Here is a 27549-nt window from a genome sequence, read left to right on the forward strand (position 1 = left end):
TTATCTCATGTTGTTAGTAAAATAAAAAAGAGAAAATAAAAGATCATTAAGATATTTGATGTTTTGAACTAATAGATATTTACCTATGTTGAAAGTGGTTTCATTGAAAGAGTGTATATTCATACAGATTTCAATCTATTTTAAAACATTATGTTTCATTTCTAAATTAAATTATAACATATTTAGTTTGTACGTTGTAAAAAGTAATGTGAAATATCATTTTCAACCTAGAACATGGAGGTTACCTTTTACATGATAAAGCAAATTTTATAATGAATTAAAACATATTTCTGCAAAAAATTAATTTAAAGACTAGATAAGTCTTCATAATGATTTAAAAATAAAAATATCTTTAATCTTTAAAAAAGCTAAAAGAAATAATAAATAACAAACTATTTATATGGTGATGAAGTCATGAGAAACCAAAAAAGTTGAAAGAACATAAATAGAAATTTACAAATAGAAATCCACCACTGTAAGTCTAAAGCCAAAATAAAAATAATAATAATATTTCACATTTGATTGTTTGTATTCATTATTATTTTAAATTTACATCGATTTATTTTCCATTTATGTTTTATTTATTTCAATACCATCGTTTAATTAAATACCCGTTGTTTAGTTTTAACAAGTAATTATTTACAGGAAATTAAACTGGTAAACTCAGTGAAAAAATATACACATTTTAATTTAAATGTTCAGTTTTAAATAAACCATTTCAAAATTAACTATAAAAATGTTTATTTTGTTCTACACTTTTTGTTAAATAGGACATTGATTTAAATTAAAATTTAGACATTTTAGTCTAAAAAAATTAAAATATTTAATTATTTGCATAAAAGAGATTTATGACTCAAAAGAAACATTATTAAACAAAATTTGTCCGGAATCACATTTCATAATCCATCATAATTTCCAAATGTCCACATATAATAATAAGAAAGCAGACCCTAGAAATTAGATGAATTTCCATGGTGTTTATGCCTTGCTGTCGACATTCATGGGTTGGGCATCCTTCAACTCTGTTTTCTGTATCACAAACATTCAACAAATACGGTATATTAGAAAACACTCCGTTCAAAACTAAAAACCACACCTCAAACTTTATCCCACTAATCACAAACCTGGAACCAAGTTACTACTACTAAATATATATTATTTTCTAATTAAGTTAACTTTAGTAACACTCACAAACAAGAGACTCGGTATGTGTTTATTCTAGCACATAATTATTTATGTGGTTGGACGATAATATAATTATATTCTAACATGCACAGTCTAGAGGTTAATCCGGCTAACAAAATCATCTATTAAATAGGTAAACGTCTTTTTTTTATACACATAGTAAAGAACATAAAACAACACGAGCATTTTATTCAATAAATTGTGACACGTAACTTTTCTTTTACACAATTAGAACCTATCTTTTGCATTTTTAAGAGTATTTAACAGGACCCTTTAAACTTCAGAATATTGAGTCGAAAAATTGACAAATTCTTTTTGGTTTGAAGTATGAAACTATAAAGCTCGGAGAGAGATTCAAATTCAAACATTAGAATGTGAAGGTCGGAAATGGAAAACTCGGAGATGTGTGCATACATATATGTTAGACACACATATAAGAGAAACAAGAGTGCGGAATACTCACGTTATTGTCCAAAGTATCTAGCTTATGCAGTTTGTTGAAAATATTTCCATAAAATTTTGCTTCTTTTTTGTTGTATTCCTTCATCTTTTCCTTCAGGGTCCTGTACTCAAGCTTGACTTCCCTGGTTTATAAATCAACAGCAAATGTAAGTGCCTTTACAAAAAAACCACTCGAAATAAAAAGTGATAAATCATTCAATATACAAAGAGATTATATTCGAAGTTATAAACGCATTCACAAACAATCGTCCTATCATAGCCAACAAAAGTGATTCAAATAAAATGACTAAAGCATCGTATACTATAAAATATCCATCACTCTAATAAATATGATCTAGTAAAATTCAAGTTCAATACAGCAACTTCTAATCAATCCAATCAGTTTATTCAATTAAATTCATCAAATTATCTACCTGTTGTCAGGGTCAAGCTCAAGAGCTTTCTTAATATCAAATTCAGCCAAATCTAAATCAGCCAAGTGGATGTATGCCTGGGCCCTTCTATAGAGAGCCTTCACGTTAGTGCTCTCAAGTTCCAGTACCTGCGGGTCCAAATCAAAAATCAGTTTTCACCTTTGTAAATTTTACCATAATTATCAGATGGGAATACAGCAACTGTAGTCACACCTTTGTGCACAATTTCTCTGTTTGTTTATAATCTTTTAGCTTCAACTTGCATGCTGCGTTGTTTAGATTACAGGCGACCTTCAAGGTCTTGGAGCTCTTCTTCTCCTCTTCACTGAAGGATGTATCGTATTCTATGAACTTTACAGCCTGTGACAGTAAGAATGCCTCAGAAGACGCATTGGAATGGAGGAGAATGAATGAACAGGTATTTAATTTATCTTCGATTACCTTTTCATATCTTTTAGAAGCTCTTGCATATTTACCAGCTTTAAATAATGCATTCCCTTCTTCTTTCTTCTTGCCAGCAGCTTCAATCTTCTCTGGTGTGTTCATGTCCCATGACTCCTTTTCCTGGAAGGAGACAACAATATTAACTATTATTCGGTAGAGAACTTTATCGGACTTAGACTTCAACACTCAGATTGATCATGATAATTCAGTTAAGTACACGAAACAGAATGCAATTAATTAATATATAGGAACAAAAGCAGGCAAAAAAAAAAGCACGTAAAATTGAAGCACAAGAACAATGAAGGGTTGCAAACCATTGATTGTTTATTAACTTACCTTCTCAAACGATACTAGCTCAACCTCATAATACAAAGTGGAGTTAGCAGGAACCACAGCAAGTTCCTGTTTAGACTCTGATGAGCCAAAACCATACTCAGGCGCAATAGTTAACAATGCCACCTCACCCTTCTTCATAGTCAACACAGCTCTGTCAAGCCCATCAATTACTTGTTCTGCTCAACCCATTACACACATTTGTTAGCATTATGAATAACCTGGTGTGAAGGAGAGAAACATTGAGACATTTTGAGTTACCCTCATCAGTTTTGAATTCAAACAGCTCCCCTTCGCTATCATGACCCTTCTTCAAAAACAAGGTACCATCTTGCAGCTTACCAATTACTTTCACTACAAGAAGCAAAAAGTGGTAAGGAAACATCAGAAACCATGTTCTAACCCATGAACAATTAAAAATTTATCATCCAGATTAAGAATTACAAGCATTTACATTTCACAACTGCCCCTTCATTTGGACGCTCATATCCTTCCCCTTCTTTGATGATCTTCTTAATGACCTTCTTGTCATCAGTTACCTCTGACACAGTCTTCCAAGAAACTAACTCAAGAGAAATCTCCAATGATGCATTTGGAGGAACTGCACCTTCATCACCATGTGCTGGCTTACCCTTCTCACCAAATCCATCTACAAAATAGATAAATGCATAAAAGTTCCAACTAAAAAGGTAGATGAATAATTATATGTATCTCCATTTCAGTAAAAGATAAAAGCAGAAAAGGTTTTCCAGTAGGTATCAAAACTTAGCAGACAACTTACATTGTGGCTTCACAGTCAAAATCACTTTCTCTCCCTTCTTCATGGTTTTAACAGCCTTTGACAAAGCAGGACAAAAATAACCTGTAATTGAGTAAACATTAATGTACGATCACAGAAAAGCAGAATTTAACAAGAGCGTGAAAAAATTAGTATGCGCTGACCATCTTTGACTGTGAACTCCACTCCATCAGATTTTGCTATTAAAGTCCCATCTTCAAGACGTGCTTCGTAATTCACTGCAACAGCAAGAATGCATTCATAGTTAAGTTAAACTTGAATAATACCAAAATAGAAAAACTAAATATTTAACAATATTTCATACTTCATACCTAAAACTTCATCAAGATCCTTGGGGTTCTCCCATTTTTCCCCCTCAGTAACTATCTTCTTAAATAAACCTCCATCCTTACATATGTCCTTAACACTAGTCCAGGACAACAGCTCCACGTCAAACTGAAGAGTTGCATTGGGGGGAATAGTTGGAGGAGAACCAGATTCACCATACGCTAGCTCGGCTGGGATGGTAAAAAGGGCATTCTCACCTTTTTTCATCGTTGCAATACCTTGATCCCATCCTTTAATAACTTGCCCTGAATTTCCGAGGCACCAGATACATCAAAACATAGTGTTTTCCAAATTTCCGATAAAAACAAAATATCTTGTTTCAAAAAATAAAGTGTAAACAAACATACAGTGGTCATTCAACTCTCTTATTAATAATCATTGATACCATCAAATCATGATTATGCATTCAATAATTTCCCAATTTATCATCACAACAACAGCCTCATTTAAACTGCTAAAACACACTGAAATGCTAATAGCTAAGTCCCCACTCCATAACAAATCAAACAGACACACTCTTCCAACTTCCAACGCATTAAACCACAGCATCCCACAGCTCTCAAATAATAAAGAAACTCACCTTGTCCAAGCGTGAAACTGAAAGGAGTTCCCCTATCTCTGCTAGAATCAAACTTAGTGCCATCAAGCAACGTCCCAGTGTAGTGAACTACAAAAAATTAAAATCCAATAAATCATTAAGAAATTAAAAAAAAAAAACAAAAACAAGAAACTCAAACAAGCTAGGCAAAAAAAGTGCCAAGTTACACATTCTCTAACACAATCTTTTAGATAATTAAGTCACTCTTTCATAGTCTTTACTTTAAAACAAAATTAACTAAAAGTCACAATTGTGATTAAAATTCATTAAATAGCTTACAACATAAAATTCTACCCATAATAAACCATTAAACGACTACCATTTCTCAATCAGAATACAGGGATGTAACAAATATAGAAATGGAAATGCAACAAATGCAAATGGAAATGTAGAATATATGAAAATGAAATTAGAGATCATGCAAAACAAAACAAAACCACAACAGACAATTAAAATTGTGTAGCCGCGTGTTTTTCTCAAGCTAATCAGAGAAAAGTAACTGAAAAAATAACGAAATGTAAATGCTAAAGAAATGAAAACGCAACAAAAGAGAATCAGGCACGTCATTGGACAAACTTCTCTTACGAGTTAAAACATCCTTATGAATAAGGAAAGCTAAAGCTAATATGTAGAAGTTCTTACATGTAACTTCTCTACATTTCTTTAACTTGATCATAAGCTAATTTTTTTTCGAACGAAGAGTGTCAAATCACCTATTTTTTCCTTCTTTTTCCTTTCTAGAAACAACTGTTCAAAAATAAATAATTTACTCCTATCTCAACCTCACAAAATCCAAACAAGACCAACACACACAGACATATATATATATATATATATATATATATATATATATATATNATATATATATATATATATATATATATATATATATATATATATATATATATATATATATATATATATATATATACACACACACACACACACATATACATATATACATATGTGTGTGTGTGAATGAGAGAGAGCATGAGATCTCCAGCATTTATCTTCCTTTCTAGAAGTAATTAGGAGAAGTTTATTATAAAACACTTAGAAGCTAATTTAAACAACGTGAAAATAAAAAAGAATAAGATTTGTTTGAATTAAGAGAGGTGACACGCCCAATATAAAATGTACATTAACAGTGTCTCGCAAACGTTAATTAATTTCTGAAAAAGAAATATCCAGTTCAGAAAAAAAAAAATAGGGAACGAGTGGTACCTTGAACCTCGTCACCAACTTCAGGAGTGTTCCATCCTTCACCTTCCTTGAGGAGTTTCTTCTTCAAGCCCTGTGTTCCGATTTCTTTCTCCTCACCAACCTTGAGGACGGGAGGGTCAATGTCCCCGCCGTCGGCGCCGGCGAAGTCGAAATCGTCGTTCATGGAATCCGCCGGCGGCATGTCGAAATCCTCGTCCATGTGTTAAATTGCGGAGAACGGAAGAAAGAAGGCTTGTGTTGTTTGCTGTTAAGAGAGAAACAAAGAAACGAATACCGAAAGGGCAAAGTGGAAAGAGGGTTTAAAAGGAAGTGAGAAGAGAAGAGGTTCCAGAGAGTTCTACAGCGAGCGTTTCAGAGTGTGTGGGTAGTTTCGAGAATTCAGGGTTCGGATGGTTCCAGATTTAGCTAACTAATATTACTTTTTAAATATAGGTGTGTATTTTTTTTTTCATACAGTTTTTTCTAACTAAATATTCTTGAATGTGCTTTATTTAAGAATTTAAAAGTATATTTTTAAATATATTTAACATTCTATTTTCAAATAATCTTAATGATATTTTATTATTAGTTTTAGCTGTAAATGGTTATCACCGTTAAAATTCTTGCATCCATAAGTCAATAATCAATCTATATATACACTATTTCATTAAGAAATATAAATTATTATTATTAGGTCAATCCATATAGTAATAATTAATTATAGATATAGGTTCATTTGAGTATGTCACATTATTGTATTCTTTTTATAAGATAAATATTTTACATTGCATTATAATTTATACTTATAAGAATAAATGATATATATTAAAAGTTAAGTCATCAAACTTAATATGAGAAAGAGTCAAGTTATTAGAATTGGTTAATTTATTTCATGAGTTTGTCTAATTTTTTATATACCGAAATTAATTTTATATAAATATATAAATAATTTTTATTTTAAACTAAATAAAATTGTATCTCATAACTCTTATAAATATTATGAAGGGTGTAAACTACATCAATATACAAATTTTAACAAACACATTATCAATCATTTCATTTAGTTGTGTATGATATAAGTCGATGTCTAAGTTGGGGAGTGAGTATCTTATAAACATATAATTCTGCATTTTATCGATTATATATTTGAGCATGACAAATGACGAATTATTCACTTTCTTTTTAATAAATCAATAATGTTTTTCAAGATATTGATAAACTCCTCGTAACATGTGTTATATCTTGTTTCTTCATTCAACAAATTATGATTTTGTTTTTTAAAAGGTTGTCTTAACAAGAACACAAATGGATAAGGATTATGTTCTCTTTAAAATAAAGTTCACCCACTTGACTAGATTTGTTGTCATAGGTATATGTGTCCCTTCATGTTTAAGTCAACTTTTGTAATGGTATTTTATCTTGGTATTTTATCTTAGTAAAATGTTCTTTTAATAATAATTTTTAATAATTTTCTGACAATGCATTTATAATAGATTTATTTTAAATATTTTTTTAAATATAAATTCAAATAAATTAATAAAATAATAACATGTGTCTCATTATAAAAAAAAGTTGTCAAATAATATTGTTAAAATATCATCATCTTTATCTTATCTTATATAGGAAACTGCTTATGAGAATTCTAATCTCAATATTTATTTAGCTTGAAAAGTGGGTTGTTTCATTTCATAATCTATGGCAATGTAATAAATAAAATTACATAAATAAATTGTGACTGATTCAATATTATGCAATGGAAGTTAAGGAATAAATATACCCATATTTATTAGTTATTTCTTCAACTCATAATTATATTTTATTTTTATGATTGATATGACATCCCAATTATATAGAAAGACATACATAATCAGGATGTCATCATGCATAATATAGGAAAGCAGTCAAGAGTAATTAGAATTACATTCATCCTTAGAATAGTGTGGAATTGAAAACTAGAGTACTAGAGTTTCTCTCTAGAAATTACAGAGAATTTAAAAACTTAGAACATAATAAAGTTTCTTCAAAATATCCTAGGACAAGAGAATTAAAGCCTAGAAAACTAGGCAACAACATTGTCTTCCCTATCGAGAGTTGTTTCCAGATTATCCTCCTCGCCATCTGCTCCCGTCCAAGTGGATGATCATCGCAAAAGAAAACACATACAACATGATACAAACACAAGCAAGCAAGGGTGAGCTAATTATATAAATAAGAAACATACAATAGATTTCTCATGTGATCATATGAAAATGAATAGAAAACAAAGCAGATTTATAACATACAACCTAAACATGTGAAGTTCTAGACTTGACTCGTCCGGACTTTAAAATGAGAGTCGGGCTATGGCGAGTCTTGCACCCGTGGTGACTTATGAAACTTGGGTTCCCCACCCTGCCACACTCACGAGGTTGGTTCGTTCCGGGCCTTGAGGCATACTGGGAGCCCCCAAGACTAAGGACCTCCTGCTACTTCTCACCACATGGTTCAACCTCTTTAAGTGAGTATGATTGACCATTGAAGCGTCAGAATGACTCCCAAGGCTGAGCCCCTACTTTCATTTTAAGACACTAAAGATCTCACCGAGAGATTCTAAATTTGAAACTACCATAAGCAACCATGAAATCATGTTTCAGTCTTTCCCAATTTACACACCTTTGAATTATAATCAAACCATATATTTAAGCCTTAAATATCAAATCATATATAACAGAGCATGCTTCACAACCACTTCCAATAATCTCAAATAGACGATATTGTCATGTTATTACCAAACAGTAATATATATCAAAAGATAAAAATCATGGATTATATATATATATATATATATATATATATATATATATATATGTTACATACATTAACTAAATTATATATACATGTCTATTTAAACTAATTTGTTCATTTTAACTTGTTCCTAGAGTAAAAATGAGTTGCTCTGTTANATTTTTCATTACCACAAGATACTTGTTCNTAATCTCATCTCACTACCCAATTTCCTTGCTGGTTATATAACTAGCCTAAGAACTCTATATTTTTCCCAATCCTTCTCGTACCCCAATTGGTCACCGGAGAGAGAACAGATGTCTAACGCATCAGACTCACCTTCGAAACCAACACATATGACTAGTCACAACTGACTGGACCACGCCAGGGCTGCTCTATGATCAGGGTTGTGCGGCTCTGGTTTTTAGGTTCTCTCTATCCTACCAACAGAGAAGGTTCCCAACAAGTTCCAAGTATTTTTATTTGATTTAATCAACTATGCTATTATTTTTTTTAGTTCCCTAATTCCCAAAGTTATACATCCCTCTTACAAAAGCTGAGGCTACACTCAACCCATATTTCCCATCAAATCAGTATCACCCCCAACTTATTCCAGCAACCAGATTCATCAAATTCCTTCAGAGCACATCATAATCAATATACAAATAGGAATCATTCCCAGGATCATCAATTCAATGAAATTCAGTTCAGCAACACAATTCTAGGCGAATTATAACCATCACAATCAAACATAGAGAATGAACCAAAGGTTCAGAACATTCCAAGGACCAAATACTTAAAACAGAGACAATTAAATATCAAACAATATATCACAGTTAAATTTAACATGCATAGAGCATTAAAACAGAGTTAACCAGTGTACAAATGCAATTCAACATATTTTCTCATAAATTCAGGAATTAATCAAAACAACAAAATATTTATATAGTTAGCTCCGGTTTTTCCTCAAACACAGCTAATTGGAGATGCCTAACAGAGCCTTACACAGATCGAACACGACAGCACCTATAACCACCATTTCAGCGGTAGAAATAGTTCTTAGAGTTAGAACCTAAGAGGAATTAGAAAAGGACAGTTTTAACTGCTTGAAATCAGTAGAACCCCCAAACCCTAAGTGCCAAAATCAGTGGAGGAAATAGGAAAATTTCTTACCGGAATGAAACAGAGAAAATAACCGGTGAAAGAGGAAGCCCTTCACGTTGCGAACGCAGGAGTACCTTCAATTTAAGGATTGCATGGTTCAGTGAGTGAGAATTCTAGAGAGAAGGCAGAGAACCTTTTAGGGAAAAAGGGTTTTTGTTTTTTTTAGAGAGAAAAAGGAAAACTGTGTAATGAACTTGGATTTCTGAAAAGTCCCTTCTAAGGCTAAGGTACCCTTAGTCTATGTGCCTAACTGTTTCAGGCCCTTACAATTGATGCAATATGAATGCTGAGACAATATCATCTCGTTTCCAAACCAACTTTGGAGATTCTGATGATAACAATAAGATTGTTCCTCTGTAAGTTATCATACATACATTTGGTTTAGATGTTACGTATGCTCGCAACAATTGAAAGAATCATATTATAACTTACTTGATTTCACTTTTACTAATTTTAAAAGCTAAAGGAAATGTGTTTCGATTTTCATCTAAACCAATTATATTTAACAAAATTGTTATGATATTTTCGAGTAAAAATGTCCTATCAACGTGTACTATTAGTTTGAAATAATTGAAATCATCAATGCATGGGTTGAGATTATAAATACATGTTCCAAGGGGAGGTGTCTTGAACATTGTTAACAATATAAAGACAAGTAACATGTACAATTGTGTCAAACATATTATTGAACTATTTGCAACCATTTAGGATGATGAATACATGATTCATCTTAGTAGAAATTTTATACATGTGTTTAGATTTGATGGCTACAAATGTATAATTTTGGTTAATGTGATTTCTTTATCACAATATAAGTAACATATTTTGTATTGAAACACATTTCTTTTAAAATTTCAAATTGAATATTTTGACATTACTAACTAAATAAGTGAATTTGTTGGGTGGATGACATCGAAAGAATATCTTACTCCGAAACGAACTCCTCCTCAATGTATCTTCACTAACTTTGAGTTTTATTTCTTCATCCATTCCACTGTGATTTGTAAAATCAGAAAACACTAGTGCAAAAATACATTTGTTTTGTATAAACATGTAAATATATCATTATGTGCTTAAAAGGAACTAAAATGATTTTCAATGTTATATGTTCAGATTTTAAGTATGAGTCCAAGTCCCACATTAGGTAGATATGAGAAATTGAGTACCATATTAGTATGAAGACCCATAAACTCATTGTCTTAAAGTTTTGGATAAGGAATGTTGTTAATCCCTTTTGTGAGTTAGACTTAGGTCTCTTTAGGGTTGTAAGTTGACTTCCTAACAATTTTTCATAATTCATTTTTATTTATCTAACATTTTCCATTTCTTTCAATAATACAACAAACCACCTACATACACATTTAAAGTTACAAATACATATCTGAGTTACTCTCAATGAGAGGATCAATACAATACAATATGTGAACTTATGAAGTTCTTTCTCTTAAATTGAATAACATTAGACGATATAAGCTTTGAGGTAGAGTAGAGCTAATGTTTAATGATCTTACTCATGCATGATCTCTCTCTCTTCTTTTCTCTTTTCTATTTTCATCTTTTTCGTATGAGTGTTAGACGTTATGAGCTTGAAGATAGGCCTTTGGAGTAGATATTCAATGATATCTCTCTTGTGTTATTCTTTGAATGGAAGCTTTTGACATTATGATCTCGAAGATAGAGCAACAAGGTAACTATGCAATGATAACTCTTTTTTTCTTTCATTTTCTTTTCTTTAGTTTTGTTAATCTCTCTTATTCTTCACATTCTCTCTTGCTCTAACTTGTGCACTCTTCCATTGTCTTCTTCTCTTCTGCAATACATCTTTATATAGACTTTAACAAAAGATGACCATTGGACATAGAGTGATTTCCATATAGTCTTATTAGTCTTTTTAGGTAGCTTGATCATACTCGTATCTATGTTGTAAAGTGATAGTGTTATTTCACACCAATAGCTTCTACAATCTTTCTGAATTAAAAGTACTAAGAAAACATCCAATGAATATTTTCTTATCTTTCAACATCTTTTTGATTTTCGTGCAGAGATTTGGAATAAAACTTGATGTTGAAATTTCCTGCGCAAAAAATATTAATTGCTTCGGAATAAAACAGGCACATTTTCGTAAAATATTAATTGTTTTAACAGTTGATGATTTACAAACAAGTTACATATTCGAGGAGCTCTTGCATATGACAACATCATTTAATTATGTGACATGTTTTCTGGATGCTTGTTTGATAAAGATGTCTATGTAATGTTACACCATTTATATATGAGCAAATTTATCGTTTAGACACTATGATTTGACTAGACGTATGTCTTACGTTTCAAATGCTATTTTTTTAGAATAACTTAAATTACTCCATACATTCTAATGTTTTAGTATTTGATTATTTTGACAATATTACATCATTTAATGTTATATTTTAGTATATTCAATCATTTAAATGTTACTTTCCATAAACAATATTTCATTGAATATTGTTTAATATAGACAATATTATTTAATATAGACAGTCTAGTTTCTCTGAATGATTTCATCTCAATAATACACGCATCACCACATCTCTTTCCAATTTTTGTACCAACAAATTTTCTACATATACAATATTTATCCTTCTCAACTAGACATTTTTTTATGCACCAAATATGTTAAGACTTTGAAATTAATACTTTCATTTGTATACAATTTCACATTAATTATGCAGTATTAACGACCCATAATATTCTCACAAAGATCCAATAATTATCATTAGAAAAAAAAAAATAAAGACAACACCAATTCTCAAATAAAACCTAGAAGATAAAAAAGAACATCTTAAATACACATTGTCTCATAAATAATTTTTTTCTCTATTATAATAATGTTATAGTTCAAATTTTATGTTTTTTTATTTTAATTTATATTCTTATCTTTCTTCTTACTTTTTTTACGATCAAAATTATAAAATAATTGTCTTCCACTATCCAACAAAATAATCTAACAAAAACAAATATAACATTGCATACAACTAATTTTTTTTTTTCTAATCAAATATCATGTTAACTCTAAACAAACCGTATTAACTTGAATGTTTTTAACACGTGTTATTTTTCTAATAATTTCATAATTATTATTATTTCAGAAATTAAACATTATATTTGTTATTGTTTTCAAAATTGTTAATTGTTGCATAAGTCCGTTTAGATGTTACTAATAAAAATTTAATAATTTCTTATTCATAATAAATAATTAAGACATATAAACAATGAATAATTATATTTTAATTTTCCATAACAAAGCAATTTTTTAAAAAGTAGGGTGAGATGAATATAAAAGACGGGAAAGGAGTCTAAATCTTTCTAAATTAAGCTCAGAATTAAACAGTGAAACCTCGGGTCATAAAATCATTATAGAACAAAAATAATAATTATTGAAGAACAAAAATAAGCTAAGATAGCAAACAGTCTCAACATTCCATTTCTTTCTATTTGTCTACAGTTCAGAGCCCGTCTTATCCTCTTCATCCAAACTTACACCGTTCACTCCCACCAGCTCAGTGTCAAATATCAGTGTTGCACCACCTGCGAGTTATAACTCATGATGTATCATAACTAAACTCGTAAGGCAATGTAATTAAAATATGATAAAACACACACATCAACATAGAAAGAGAAGCGTTGCCAAGAATCTGTAAACGAAAAACAATGTTTCTTTAGTTTGATTTAACTTAAAAAGTAAAAGGAAACAACGTTTTTAGGAAATAATTTTTTCGCAGGTTTCTTTAAGAAGTTTATTTCTATGAGAGATGAGAATCTAAAATATGCCAAATTAAAATAAAAACTTGAATGATAAAAATACAATTTCCTTTTTTTAAATAATTTAACATGTTAATAGATTAAAATTTTAGGATAATCAACTCTTTGATCTATAAAAAAACTTGTATAATACTTTTTTACTAACCAAATAAAATCTAATCACTCCAATAATCATAATTCTCAAAAATTATAATTCCAAGTATGAAAAATTTTATCTGATACCTAACGTCCCTATATCTTTAAAGGAAAAGAATCAGAACTATTAAAGTACACCGGGGGATTAATCTGATCAAATATATATCTAGCTGTCAAACATGATTTTTACTAACCAGAAATGAATGCTGAGTATAGAGCATTACTATCATTGTCAACATGATAAATTACCTGGAATAGAGGGTTGGGAACCCTGATCTCCATAGCCCAGTCTTGATGGTATTTTCAGCTTCCTCTTCTCACCAAGACACATTCCCAATAATCCCTGGTCCCACCCTGCAGAGAGACGAAGTGACATGGAATCCTCTATCTTGAAAGATTTCCCATCAATCATAAACCAGTAATTCGTAATAAAATTGCGATGCAAACAAGTATGATTACGTAAATACACCGATGCATATAAATTAAGTAATAAAAGACACAAATTCGAAACTATATCAGTACAAATTATAGCTCATAATTACATTTTTATGGTAATGCTGATAACAGAAGACACTAAAAAGAGAAGGGGGAGGACATGAAGAAGATAAGGGAAACAATAATACTACAATGTGACATTTTGCATATTGCATGCCTCATAAACGTCCAAATCCAGTGTTATACAGTCAATCGTCAATAATTGATTGTACAAAGGTTCTCCTCTATTTCCAACTTCCAGTACTCATTACATTGCACAAATGTCATCTGGCATACAATTTCTTTACAGTTTGCCGCATCTTTTCTTTCTCTCCTTTATTTTATCTACTCAATAACTTCCACTTTCAGTAAATATGAAAACAAGCCCAGTAGCTAGTCGATAACCACTTTTATTGGTAATGAAACTAGAAATTCAAAAACCTTAAATTGTTTCTGCACAACATACCTTTGATCACTTGACCAGCACCAAGCTCGAATTCAATGGGATTTTTTCTTTCGAAGCTAGAATCGAAAACAGTTCCATCAGTGAGTTTTCCCTGGAACATGCAAGGATCAACAAAACTAAGAGAATGCATTGATACCTCATCACATTAACAAATGAAATGAGATTTGAAAACAATAATTAGTTAGAGAATATGTAGCTTAAAATGCTTTCCTGTGGTGTATCCTGTCGATCACCTAAAATAAAAACTCCATATAAACAAAAGCAACGATACGCAAATAGGACACCATCGAAATTGATCTAGGTGATTTCCAGTTGTGATTATGTCACTGATGCTTTACCCCACACTCATTTTCTTTCAATGGTAGTCAGATTATTGCCCAGATTAAAAGGCGAGGTTCAGATTATGAATTAACAAAATAAACCACCAAGATAGATCAAAAATACTTCTAGCAAATGACATGGAAAGTGCACAAAAAACAATTTATGAAATTAACAATAAGGTAATATTATCCATCCCTGTTGAAAACCAGAATAAGGCTAGTTCAACATGAAAGGGAAACTACAATCGCCTAACAGATATTATAGTACTATGAATTGTTCATTATACGTAATATAATACATTCAATTAGAGTTAATTTTATTGATGAATGGTGAGTGAATATTATGCATCAAATACTTATTGTTCAGATTTATTATATGTAACTTCATCAAAGACACTGGAGCCTTTTCTCTTTCAACAAACATTTTACATAAAAAGGTTTCACTAAACTGCACCATTCTCCAGCCTCACGACACAAACTTCAGAAATTACTTACCCGGTAGTGTACTTTGACTTTATCACCTTTGTGTGCCTGAACTTCACATTTTGCTGGTTTATGCTGCAAAAAGAGGTAGGACATCAGTAGTATGCAAAGAAGCTGGCATAAACTCGGTTTCATTGAATGTACAATCAAAATAACCTTGCTAACAGATATTGACAAGCAACAGCTTCAGTATCTTTGGGAATAAAATTTTTTGCATCATTCACAGGGGAAACCATTACGTATTCCCTGTTTTCTACCTCCACATTAAATTACCAGAAATTTTCATTTCCATCCTAACCAGTTACCAACAATTTGTCTATGCTATCTACCACAATGAACTTGTCAACAAGCAGCAGACAACATATATGTGTAAAGCCCTTGAAATGTCCGCCTTTGCAAGGGCGGCACTGTCCCCTATCACACTACACCACTACCTCATTCAAAGCCATAGCCAGATTCCAATCATTATTCATACTTTATTTTAAATCACCAACTCACAAACCGCCGAGCATACCACAACAATTTTCTTTTTCTTGTGAACAAAATAAGTACTATTTTACCTAATAGCCTAAAAGATAATCTATTTCTTTAGCCATTCCAAATGCTCAAAACAATAACATTAAATATTTCAAACCCGCGTACAAGGCTTTTCCCGGCACTTGAACACACATAACATCAAGTTACACAAAACACTACATAAATGTTCAAGCACCCCTGATGCCATAAAATCACCAAATACTAACATTTTTTATACAAAAAAAAAAAAAATACCCTTTCACTTTGCAGCTAAGCCAAGGAAACAGCACTCGTCAGTTCCATTTCCTACAAAACTACCGATCATTCAATGTTGTCACACTCACCCGCGAATACACCCATCAAATCCATTATAATCAAATTTATCAAGTCTAAAACAAACCAAAACAACGAATTCTAACTAAAAATAAATAAAAACACGCAAACTCCTTTTCCGTACAAATTATTCAAAATCTCTAGGCTAAACTATAAAAAAATGCCATGGATCTTAACCAGAGTAACATTTTAAAGGCTACCTTAACGCCTATCTGCAACTCCGTCACATCACCCGTCTTCTTGGCACAAACTTAACCACAAATAAAAAAGAGAAGTCAGAACGATAAAGAAATTATCAGTGACAACGAGAAACCATAAGAATTGATGAACTGAAGCGGAACATTGGCGAGATCTAAGCAATTGCGGAAGGAAGAGAAAAAGGAGAGAAAGAGGAGATGGAGCTTTGAGCGTGGGAGGACGAAGAAGAGTAAGAGCAGAATTTCATACCTAATGCGGAAACGAAAAGGAAGAAGAGAAGAAGGGTAACGGCGTTCATGGAAGAAGGGAAACTCATTTTTCTTATTTTTTTCCTTTGCTAAGTCAGTCGCTGATTTTGTTTCTCTCTGAATGGTAGACAGAGTGAGTGGGTGTTTGGTGTTATATAAGACTGTAATAATAGGACAAGTGAGAACTGTGGAAACTTTCGGGTTAGGGGAATTAACCCGCGTGACACGGACTCGGGTGAACTCAATAATCAAAATGCTTTATATTAGTATCTTATAATTGGGATTCTCTGTATAAGAAAAATGTATTATTGTAGCACTGTAATTTCTTTTTTGTTAAAATCTATTATAAGAATTTTATTTTTAAGCACTTTAAAGTTTCATTTTTTTTATTATAGCAATGTTTATTTTAATTAGGGATGGTGACTTGGCTTGTCAAAGGGTCGGTGGTAGATATTTTTAAAATTTTTTAATTCTTTTTAACTTTGTTTATTTTTAAAAAAATTTAATTGTGTTTATATATATATAAATAAATATTAAAATTATATTTATAATATAAACATTTTTTACACTTTTAATTGATTAATTGTTTTTAATTAGATAAGTTAAAATATTATAGACATTAAATTACTCTATTATAACTAATAATTGGATTTTAATTTGAAGGTGTTAATAATTTAAGTTATAATATTAATGTATATCTCCATCCTTAAAAAAGTAAAAAGATTATTCTTTTAAATTATTTATATTTTAATTTTTTAATTAAAAAATAATAGTGATTGAGTTTATCTGTTTTCGGTTTATCAATTTGGTGAATTAAGTAAGTCAAGCCAAAATGGACTAATAGGTTAAATATTTCAATTCTGAGTGTTGCTCTCTCTGCCACCAGCTCTTCTCTCTCCACCTCCCTACAAAATTTTTAATGATAAAATTAGCCTTGAAATAGACATCACACATTCATTGACGGAATGTGCCAAGGGCTATATAAAATATATTGACACGGAAGAAGAAGAGACTACAATGATTTTCATCACAATTAATGATCTTGTATAAGCTAGGATCAATTCAGAAGAAGTATATTCTGATACGTATACTCATTGTGAAATCCATCCATCACTGATTTTGGGTGTATGTGCATCCGTCATACCATTTTCTGATCACAGTCAGTCCTCACGTAATACATATCAGTCTACAATGGGAAAGAAAGAAATGGGAATATATGTTACCAACTACCATTTTCGGATGGACACCTTAGCCTATGTTTTATATTATCCCCCAAAGCCATTGGTCACAACAATAGTTATGGAGCATCTTCATTTCCGTCAACTCCCAGCTGGAATTAATGCCATCATGGCCATTTCCTGTTATTTTGGTTACAATCAAAAAGATTTTGTGATGATGAATAAATCATCAATAGATCGTGAGTTCTTTCGGTCTCTGTTTTTTCGCTCATATAGGGATGAAGAGAAGAAGATGGGAACTCTAGTCAAAGAAGATTTTGGTTGTCTAGATAAAGCTAACACCATGGGAATGAGACACGGTTCTTATGATAAAATAGGAATCGAAAGGTGGAAGGGTAAAACAGAAATGGGGAGGTGGAGGGAGCAAAGGGTGGTGGTGGAGGGAGCAACACTCTTCAACTCGACTTGTCCCATGTTGGTGGCCTAACAGGCTAGCCTGCGAATTATTACCCACTTTGTTATCCTTAATTTTTATGTTTTTGCACATGTATTATTGTATAATTTTATTTATTATCTTTATATTACACAATTAGAATTTTCTCTATGATAAATTTTGTTACTTTTCTCTACCACTAACCTTGTTCGTTTATCCTTGGTTTTTCTTGAATTTTATAGTGTGGCATTTCATATTCCTCATCTTCGTCATCAATATGAATGTCTACCTCATCTCCATAATCATGATTCTTGTCATTCAAGTATCAATATTTAGATTATAGATAGGTTGTTGAATTGGTTCAACATCAATGGCTTCATTTTCTTTCACGAATTTCACAAAATAACTTCTCACAAGTTTTTTTTTTCTAAACATGATCATAAAACATGTAACCAAATTCATCATCATAGCTAATGAAAACACATTGTCTTAACGTTGCATCCAACTTAGATCTCGCACCCTTTAAAACGTGCAAAAATGCATATAAGTTAGACTATCAATTATTCATACTTGACATTCTTGCCAAATCAAATTTTGTTTAGAACCTCATTATTCAAGGCAACAACTAGACTAAGATTATAACATGCATTGCATTGTACAATGTCACGTCCCAAAAATACTTTGGCAACTTAGTTTTAGTGAGCAACTTCACTTTCTCAATCAATGCCTTATTTATCCTCTCCACTAAACCATTCAAATAAAGAGTCTTAGGAGAAGTCTTCTCATGTGAAATATTGCGTTGCGTATAAAAAACGTCAAAGAATCTATAATACTCATTACTTTTACTAGTATAAATGCACTTAAACTTCTTGCAATACCACCTCTCAATCAAAGCATGAAATTGTTCGAACTTTCCAACAATTAGTCTTTTGGCTTCGAAGCACAAACCCATAAATTTATGAAACAATCATCATAAACAAAACACTAATGGATTTTATCTTTAATGGATCATAAACATCTTAATGCACCAATTTAAGTAACTCAATTTTCTCAGGAGAATGATGTTTCTTAAAAGGTACCTTGGTTTGTTCGTCAACCATGAAATAAGAATATTCTTCAACCTAACATTTCTAATTCATGAAAGGATATTTTTTTTGGCTGAGCAATCTATAAAAAAAAAACATGTCAGATACACGAGAAGAGAGGGTTTGGTTGTGTATAAAAAACATTTCATTTTTTTTTCAAAGTTGTGCCTAATAGAGTGGTGATAAATGCAAGTTGTGAACTTAGTAGACGATAATCTTAGCTTTTAAATAGCTCTCGTTCTTTTTTCTAGGCATATTTAATAACATTCAATTTAAACAACCTTCAAGAAAAGAAAGGATTTATGATGTAATTTTTTATAACGATTCCTCCAATTCTTGATCAACTTGGTATAATTCCACTAAGAAAATGAATGTCGCAAAGTTATAACAATTATTGTTTGGAACTTATTCATTTAGCTAGATAACTCGAGTGTTATTTGAATACTCAACCAGTCACGGTTAAAAAATTATAGTATTTTTTGAATGCAATCACTTTTGTCTAAACAACTTAAGAATTATTTGGAACATAATCACTCATAGTTAAGACTTGAATATTCTTTATAACACAATCACTCTTAAGTAAGAGATCTTACAAAGAAAACGGTGACTAAAAAGATCGCACAATTTTTCTTATTAGATAAAGAATAATATATTTTCATAAATAGAAGCTTAAAACACTTTTGTAGTGTGTTAAATGAAAACAAATAATGATTTTATGAACCTTAGGGCATAAAAAATTGAACAACAAAATTAATAGTGTTTACACACTTTTTATCGCTTGTTTTGCATGGTTAAACTTATAGGAGTGTTTTATATATAGAGTTGAGAAGAAAGTCTCTATACATGGAGAAACTTCACTTCAGGTTTTCACCATCAAACTTATGTTTGTCCAAGCACCCATGTAGTGATGCATTAAATGTGCTTTATTCAACATTAAATGCATATATCTTTTTTATGCAATGTCCTGTTAGTTAGCTATAACTTATCAAATATAGGTCTAACAGACCAAATTAGAGGAAAGCATAAAATTGTACATGACAAGTAGTCTTTCTAGAACTAATATAAGACATGTCAACATGTATATTGGAATATAACAACTTTAACATGTCTTTCAAGAGATATTTGATATTTATAAAAAAATTAGAAAATCTTCTTATTAGACATGCAAACATAAACATTCTTTACAAAATAAGTTTATAAAAAAATTAATAATGTGCAATGTTAATTAAACTATATTTCTATCTTCCTATCTAAATAATAAGAAAAAAAAAAGAAAAGATGAAGTTTCAACTTTATTAACAGAGAGTTTTGATCATTTGATAATGATAAACTACTTCATTTTACTTTACAATTTTGTTTTCAACCTTTTTTGTTATTGAAATAATTTAATGATTATAGTAAAGACTAAGAAAATGACATTTTAGAAGTGATAGTGGTTTAAAAATAGTGAAACTCAATTATTTTAATAATAAAATATGTTAATTAATATAAATAGTTTTGTTATGAAGAAGTTTTATTATTTTTCAAACACACAATCTCTCTAGAAACCATTTTTCTAGAGTTCTCTTACTTCTCTCTAAAGGTTCTTCCTTTCTGTTCATCTGATTGAAAAACTGAGATAGTATGATTGATCCTTGAGGCAAGCTTTTCAATTTGGACCAATTAGTTTCTATGTTTGTATAAGTTGAGTTTCAACCATATTTTTGTCTTGGTTGAGTTTGTGTTGATTAAGGAATTTAGGATTTGATTAATTAAGCAAGTTCGTATGTGTCATAACACTAAAAGTTGTTTTTGACCAAGGCACTAAGAAGAGAATACTAATTTGACCAATAGATCAAGTTCCTTTTTCCCCAAATTATATAAATTAGTCTGTTGATATCTTATATAACATTGAACAGTGATAGTTTGGTGTTGACCGTCAGTTCATTGTACAGGTTTAGGAGCATTTTTGTTCTACACCGTTGAGCGACATTCTTGTACCACTGAACACCACTCTTGTACTATTGATAGCCAAAAAAATATGAATACTTTGGTGCTGAGCAGTAGTAAGGCATCATTGAATGTCATTCTCCAGTGTAGGTCTGGAGCAATTTTAGTTCCACGACACTGAGCGACATAAGGGTGTCGTTGAGCGTGACTTTTTGCGAGAAGAAAGGCGTTGAGCATAACCTATTGCTAAAGGTTTGGTGTTAGGCGCCATAACTGTTGTTGAGCTCCACCTTTTACGAAAGGTTTGACATTGAATGTCAGATTTTATGTCGAATTTGTTTCCCTATTTAGTTGTTTGAGATGACATAAATGGACTTTATCTATGATTATAAATATTATAATGTTTTATTGAGATGATAATATTATTATGGATATGTATGGTGATGATTGGTGAAGGAATTTCAAGGATAAATTTTATATGATTTTGTCAACGTATGCATAAAGATATGAAGGTTCATAAAGGAGGTATCCTAAATTCTAATAACTATTATGTGGTGAGAGTCGCAAGAGGTCCTAGTCATTGGACTGTTGATCCTATATCAAAGACATCTATCCAGACAATTGAGTCTAGTTCAATTATTTGTGTGAACATAAAATTTGTGTATTATACATGATTAATTTATAAATTGGTATTTTATGATTAAATTAGACCAACTCTTTTGTACATTACCTTACCTTTTCTTTTGTGTTGTTTTTTTTAAATGATCACTTTTACTAGTGTGAGCATATGGGAAACAAGAGTTTATCTATCTCAAGAGGGATGTGTATTGTTGTCGTCTCATTGTTAGGTTGTTTTTCTTTCTTTCTTATAATCTTAAGAAATACTCTTCTTATCTGTCTTATTGTATTATAATTATTTTGGAACTATATTTATGTATCTCATGTTACTATGATCCTATATTAAAATAACTATAATAACAATTTTCTAGGTTATAGATTTTTTATTTTAAATATTATTAATAAATATGTTATTTTATTAGTTTTATACTACTGGATAGAATTGTATTCACCTCAATCTTTTTTATATTACCAAACTCTTCAAACTAATTTTCTTGAATTTATATTTTCCAATAAATATTTTCAAAAATATCTTATAAAGCTAACATTATTTTCTCTTTTATCAGATAGAATGATCATATTAGATAAAAAAAAATAATCATTCCTTTATAAAGAAAGTGATTTTATAATGTTAATATTAAACTCTAAAATTCAACTTTATTTTGTGTGCTATTTTTTATTTCAAATTTCTCATATAAAATCGGTGACGAGTACTTTATTGTTTTATTTATTGTGGACAAATTGAGATTCCAATCATGACTTTTATTCGAATAAATATCATGTTAGAAGGGTATATGTTTGTGTGGCTTCTAATTGTAGAGATAGCTTTTGGCAAACTTGAAGGAATAAAGAGATTGGACCAAAATCCCATGATTGGTATTAGTTCCATAAAGCTTCCAAATATAGGTAATGTTGACTTGGTTTGGTCTAGCCCTAAAACTAAAATCAAATGGTGAAGATAACGTTTTTCATGAGTGAAAGTGGAACTTGATTTATTACTAAGTTCGATTATGAATACTTGAAAATTCTCATATAATATCTTTTTATTAACCTTTCGGCCTATTTTTATTATACATATATTTTATATTTTTCAAATATTAGATATGTTTACATTTTTAAAATTTTTATAGAAATAATATCCCAATCCATAAAAATCACAAACTAAGCTTATTATCACTAGTCCAATGGCACAATTAAAAACAAACTAACTTTTATTACTTGAATTCTCCTCACAACATAAATTTTTGTTTAAGTAGCAAGTGAATCCATCATATTAAACATGTATTCATGTGAATACAAATTTTTTACCTATATCTTTTATATATTTGTTCCTAAAACTTTATAAATAATTAAGATGAGAGAGATGTGTAAAAGTGAGTTGAGATCAAAATATACTAAAATAATTCAATATATTTTTAATGGGTAAAAGATGTTTTTAATGAATTTAAATATATTGTGGAGTTATAAAGATGAATGAGTGTTATGGAGTTGAAAAGGGGATTATTCTCATAATAAAAAAAGTGAATGATAATATAAGAGATTAATCATTCACTTAGTTTTGTAATTCACAATTCCAAGTTTATGTCTAAAACTTTATTTGATTAAATATTCTCACTTATCTTAGTTGAAAAAACAATTTATTTGCTTAAATATATTTATCGTGAATTTCTTACTTGATAGTGAAATTATTGTTTTTCTCTCAATTTTTATGATAACTATATAACTAAAGATTAAAAAATAATTCATGTATATTAAAAATAATGTGTTTCGATAGGAGAGTTGAAATCTTTTACTCGAAGCATTCCATGTTGTCTGAGATCGAATGGACTTTGAAGATTAGACGAACTTTACTCAACTTCTGGTTATCTTGAAGATTGGGCGTTGTTGAAGGTCGAACGAGCTTCCTATTCGATTTCGAACTCCAAGCTGTATTGTTAGTTCTCCCTCCTCCTCCTTCGAGCCGGACGACCTATCAAAGACACTCCGACACTCAAGTCAGTAAAGTGACCGAACGACTATCACAATAAATGATGCATGTTGTTTGCGTGATGTACAACGTGATCCAGAAATCATATCTGATACTTTTATTTATACTAGTTGTAATGAGTCTTTTTATTTATTTATTTATTTTCAAAACAAAACAAGTTTATGCTAGACCTTAGATCCTATCAAAGACACTCCGACACTCAAGTCAGGACCGAACGACTATCACAATAAATGATGCATGTTGTGTGCGTAATGTATCACAATAAATTATGCATGTTGTGTGCGTAATGTACAACGTAATCCGGAAATCATGTCTGATATTTTTATTTATACTAATTGTAATGGGTCTTTTTATTTATTTGTTTATTTATTTTCAAAACAAAACTAGATCTTGGATCCCTTAGTAAAGGTATAATGTAGACTTTGATGGTTATAAAATGGTAGTTTATCTTTGGAATTTGGAAGCTTAAACAAAAAAGTTGTTACTCATGTTTTCTCATTAAAAACCTTATAGTTTTGGAGTGTAGCATATTTAATTTCTGTACCAACTCAACGTATGTTTATTAGATTATGCATATTAATAAGTGAAAATCATTGAGATATTTAACTTTAAAATCTAAGTTAGGTTAACATCTAAACCCATCAATTGTTCATTCATTTTCTATTTTTTTTTCTGTTATCTTTATTTTTTTTCTTTTAAAATATATATATTAATTAGGAGAGGTGAGAAATGTAATTTTATACTTTACTTTCCATTCCTACTTTTAACAAATATTATATATATATATATATATATATATGAAAGAGGGAGACCGTTATAAATGTAGACACACATTAACACAAAATTTTATTTCTTCTAAAAGAAATAAATAAAGTACATCTAATTAATTACTAAGAGAAATACATATATATTTATTAATAATATAAATAATTAACAGAAAATAAAGAATAAAGAAAACAAAAAATCAATCCTTTTAGTTACTCTTTGAGTAACTGAGTCCCTTCTCATTTAATATATTAATTTTTATTTTAAAACCTTTTAAATTTCTCAAAGGGAGTCTACATATAATATTAATATGCATAGGTTATTATGAAGTAGTTATCTTTAATTTCAACGAGGGTAGAAATGGCAAAGACCAAAACTTGGTGGGAAAGGAACGACGAGACAGTTACAAATTCAAAAGTTCGAAACAAAACCACTGAGCGAGGATTCCAATTTCCAAACCTCAACTCCAACTCACTACTTCCATCTCTCGTCACGTCTTTTATCCTTATCTTTCCCAAAGATTCTTGGATTCTCCCAACCCTAGTTTTTCTCCCTTTTCTTTTCTCCAAGGCCTCCCTCTTCCGAATTCTGTTTCTTTCAGTGTCGTATCTTTCGATGGAACCTAACGGGATTGGCGAACTCAAGGTACCGTTGTTGCAGCCTCCGGAGGCTGCCGCCGCCGTTAGGACAGTCATGTTTCAACTGAGCGACATCAAGTGTGCTTCGTGCGTAAATTCCGTCGAGGCCGTTGTTGGGGGTCTTAACGGCGTGAAAAGCGTCGCCGTTTCGCCGCTTGATGGCCGCGCTGCCGTCAAGTTTGATCCCAAGTTGGTTACTGTAAGTCGGACTTAGGTCTTTTTCTGCTTTGTTTTATATCGTAAATGATCAGTTTTGTCCTAGAAGAGTGAAAATTCTAATTTAGTTTTTGAATACGTGAAAAGTTCAGATTTTCTGTTATATTATAACTTAATGACAAAATAAACTTGAATTATTATTGAGGTCAAACTCTAATCGGGAAAGAGAACAACACTAAAACACCCACTAGGAAATCCATGTAAGTTTTGTCCATGTTATTGGCTTTGAAGGACTAATTTGTATAAGTGAGAACTTTTAGTGGCTAAATTGGCTTTTGTTATAACTTTCCGAGATGAATTTGTTGTTAAATCTTTGGTGATAATATTTATACTAATCAAATGCTGGTGATATTTTTTTTAATGTAAAAATATTGTAGGTGAAACAAATAAAAGAAGGCATAGAGGAGAGTGGGTTTGGAGTTGGTGAGCTTCATGAACAGGACATTGCAGTGTGCCGGGTGCGGATTAAAGGAATGGCATGCACAAGCTGCTCTGAGTCTGTTGAGAACGCCCTTCAAATGGTTGAAGGGGTGAAAAAGGCAATAGTTGGTCTTGCTTTGGAGGAGGCAAAAGTGCACTTTGATCCTAATCTAACCGATGTTGACAAGATAATTGAGGCCATAGAGGATACAGGTTTTGGAGCTGATCTTATTAGCTCTGGGAATGATGCGAACAAAGTGTTTCTAAAGCTGGAAGGTGTGGACTCCGTAGAAGATGTAAATTTATTAATGTCTTCTCTTGAGTTAGCTGCGGGGGTGAACCATGTCGAGATGGATTTGTCAGAACATAAAGTTACAGTTAGCTATGATCCGGATGTTACAGGTCCAAGGTCTCTCATTCACTGTGTTCAGGAAGCTAGCTGTGGCCCCAAGAAGTATCAAGCAACCTTATACTCTCCTTCGACGCAAAGAGGACGGGATAAGGTGAACGAAATCCGTATGTATAGGGACCAATTTTTGTTCAGCTGCTTATTTTCTGTTCCCGTCTTTCTATTTGCCATGGTGTTTCCCATGTTTCCTCCTTATGGAAACTGGTTAAACTACAGGGTCCATAACATGCTTACTCTTGGGCTGTTTTTAAGATGGATTCTTTGCACGCCTGTCCAGTTCATAATTGGCAAAAGGTATTATAACCATGAAGAACTATTTATCCTAGTTTCTTTTTTTGTTTCTGTTTCTCTTTATTCACCGAAATACAAGTTTATGGTATTGTTTTCAAGAAATTAGAGATTTTCATAGTAATTTACTGTGCCTATTACTAACAGGTTCTATGTTGGATCATATCACGCACTGAAGCGAAAATCTGCTAACATGGATGTGCTTGTTGCACTTGGCACAAATGCTGCTTATTTTTACTCCCTATATATTTTAATAAAAGCACTGACTTCGGATACATTTGAAGGACAAGATTTCTTTGAGACAAGTTCTATGTTGATATCCTTTATTCTATTAGGGAAGTATTTGGAAATTGTGGCTAAAGGGAAAACATCGGATGCTTTAGGAAAGCTGACTCAGCTTGTTCCTGATAAAGCTTATTTAGTAGCAATTGATACTGATGGAAATATAACCACTGAGACAGAAATTGACACTCAACTTATACAAAAAAATGACATAATTAAGATTGTTCCTGGGGCCAAAATTCCTGTTGATGGAATTGTTATAAAAGGGCAAAGCTACGCAAATGAAAGTATGATCACTGGGGAGGCAAGACCTGTTGATAAAAGCCCAGGAGACAAGGTATTATTCTTATATTATGACTCAATTGCTAGTAGTTTTTTATGTGACAGATTATGACGGCAGATGCATTACAATAAATTAAGGTAATAAAGGTGAGTGTTGATGTCGAAGGCTGAGAAGTAGTAAGCTATGTATATTTTTCAAAGAAGTATGGCCAACTCCTTATTACAGAGATTAGAGTTGCTAAAGAAACAAGAAAATAAATGATACAACATTGCAGATCATTGAGGTCCTGTGAATGTCGTTGCCCAATTGCCCCAAAAATTGCTCAATTTTTAGCTTATCTTTCACCCCCGCCCCCC

General features: G+C 31.1%; 3 protein-coding genes across 3 annotated transcripts in view; 1 reads left to right on the forward strand and 2 right to left on the reverse strand.

Annotated features, from left to right (window-relative positions):
* Positions 1-845: 845 nt before the first annotated feature.
* LOC106774298 (peptidyl-prolyl cis-trans isomerase FKBP62) lies at positions 846-6157 on the reverse strand. The gene is made up of 13 exons (XM_014661245.2): positions 5786-6157; positions 4544-4630; positions 3948-4208; positions 3780-3854; positions 3619-3699; positions 3292-3486; positions 3099-3191; positions 2841-3016; positions 2502-2624; positions 2274-2420; positions 2061-2188; positions 1649-1769; positions 846-1029 (listed from the first exon to the last, which is right to left on the reverse strand). The coding sequence occupies exons 1-13, from the start codon at positions 5982-5984 to the stop codon at positions 979-981; spliced, it is 1737 nt and encodes a 578-aa protein (XP_014516731.1). The 5' UTR covers positions 5985-6157; the 3' UTR covers positions 846-978.
* Positions 6158-13018: 6861 nt separating this feature from the next.
* On the reverse strand, positions 13019-16804 carry LOC106772998 (FK506-binding protein 2). The gene is made up of 6 exons (XM_014659657.2): positions 16664-16804; positions 16417-16466; positions 15380-15442; positions 14565-14655; positions 13874-13978; positions 13019-13255 (listed from the first exon to the last, which is right to left on the reverse strand). The coding sequence occupies exons 1-6, from the start codon at positions 16728-16730 to the stop codon at positions 13167-13169; spliced, it is 465 nt and encodes a 154-aa protein (XP_014515143.1). The 5' UTR covers positions 16731-16804; the 3' UTR covers positions 13019-13166.
* Positions 16805-25069: 8265 nt separating this feature from the next.
* The window catches only part of LOC106774355 (probable copper-transporting ATPase HMA5), a 7367-nt gene continuing 4887 nt past the window's right edge, over positions 25070-27549 (forward strand). Inside the window, exons 1-3 of the mRNA XM_014661325.2 lie at positions 25070-25494; positions 25889-26634; positions 26776-27247. Coding sequence (XP_014516811.1) covers positions 25273-25494; positions 25889-26634; positions 26776-27247 — 1440 coding nt within the window. The 5' untranslated portion in view covers positions 25070-25272. The remainder of the gene's footprint in view (positions 25495-25888; positions 26635-26775; positions 27248-27549) is intronic.

Source organism: Vigna radiata, chromosome 9 (assembly GCF_000741045.1).
Source record: "Vigna radiata var. radiata cultivar VC1973A chromosome 9, Vradiata_ver6, whole genome shotgun sequence".
NCBI lineage: Eukaryota > Viridiplantae > Streptophyta > Magnoliopsida > Fabales > Fabaceae > Vigna > Vigna radiata.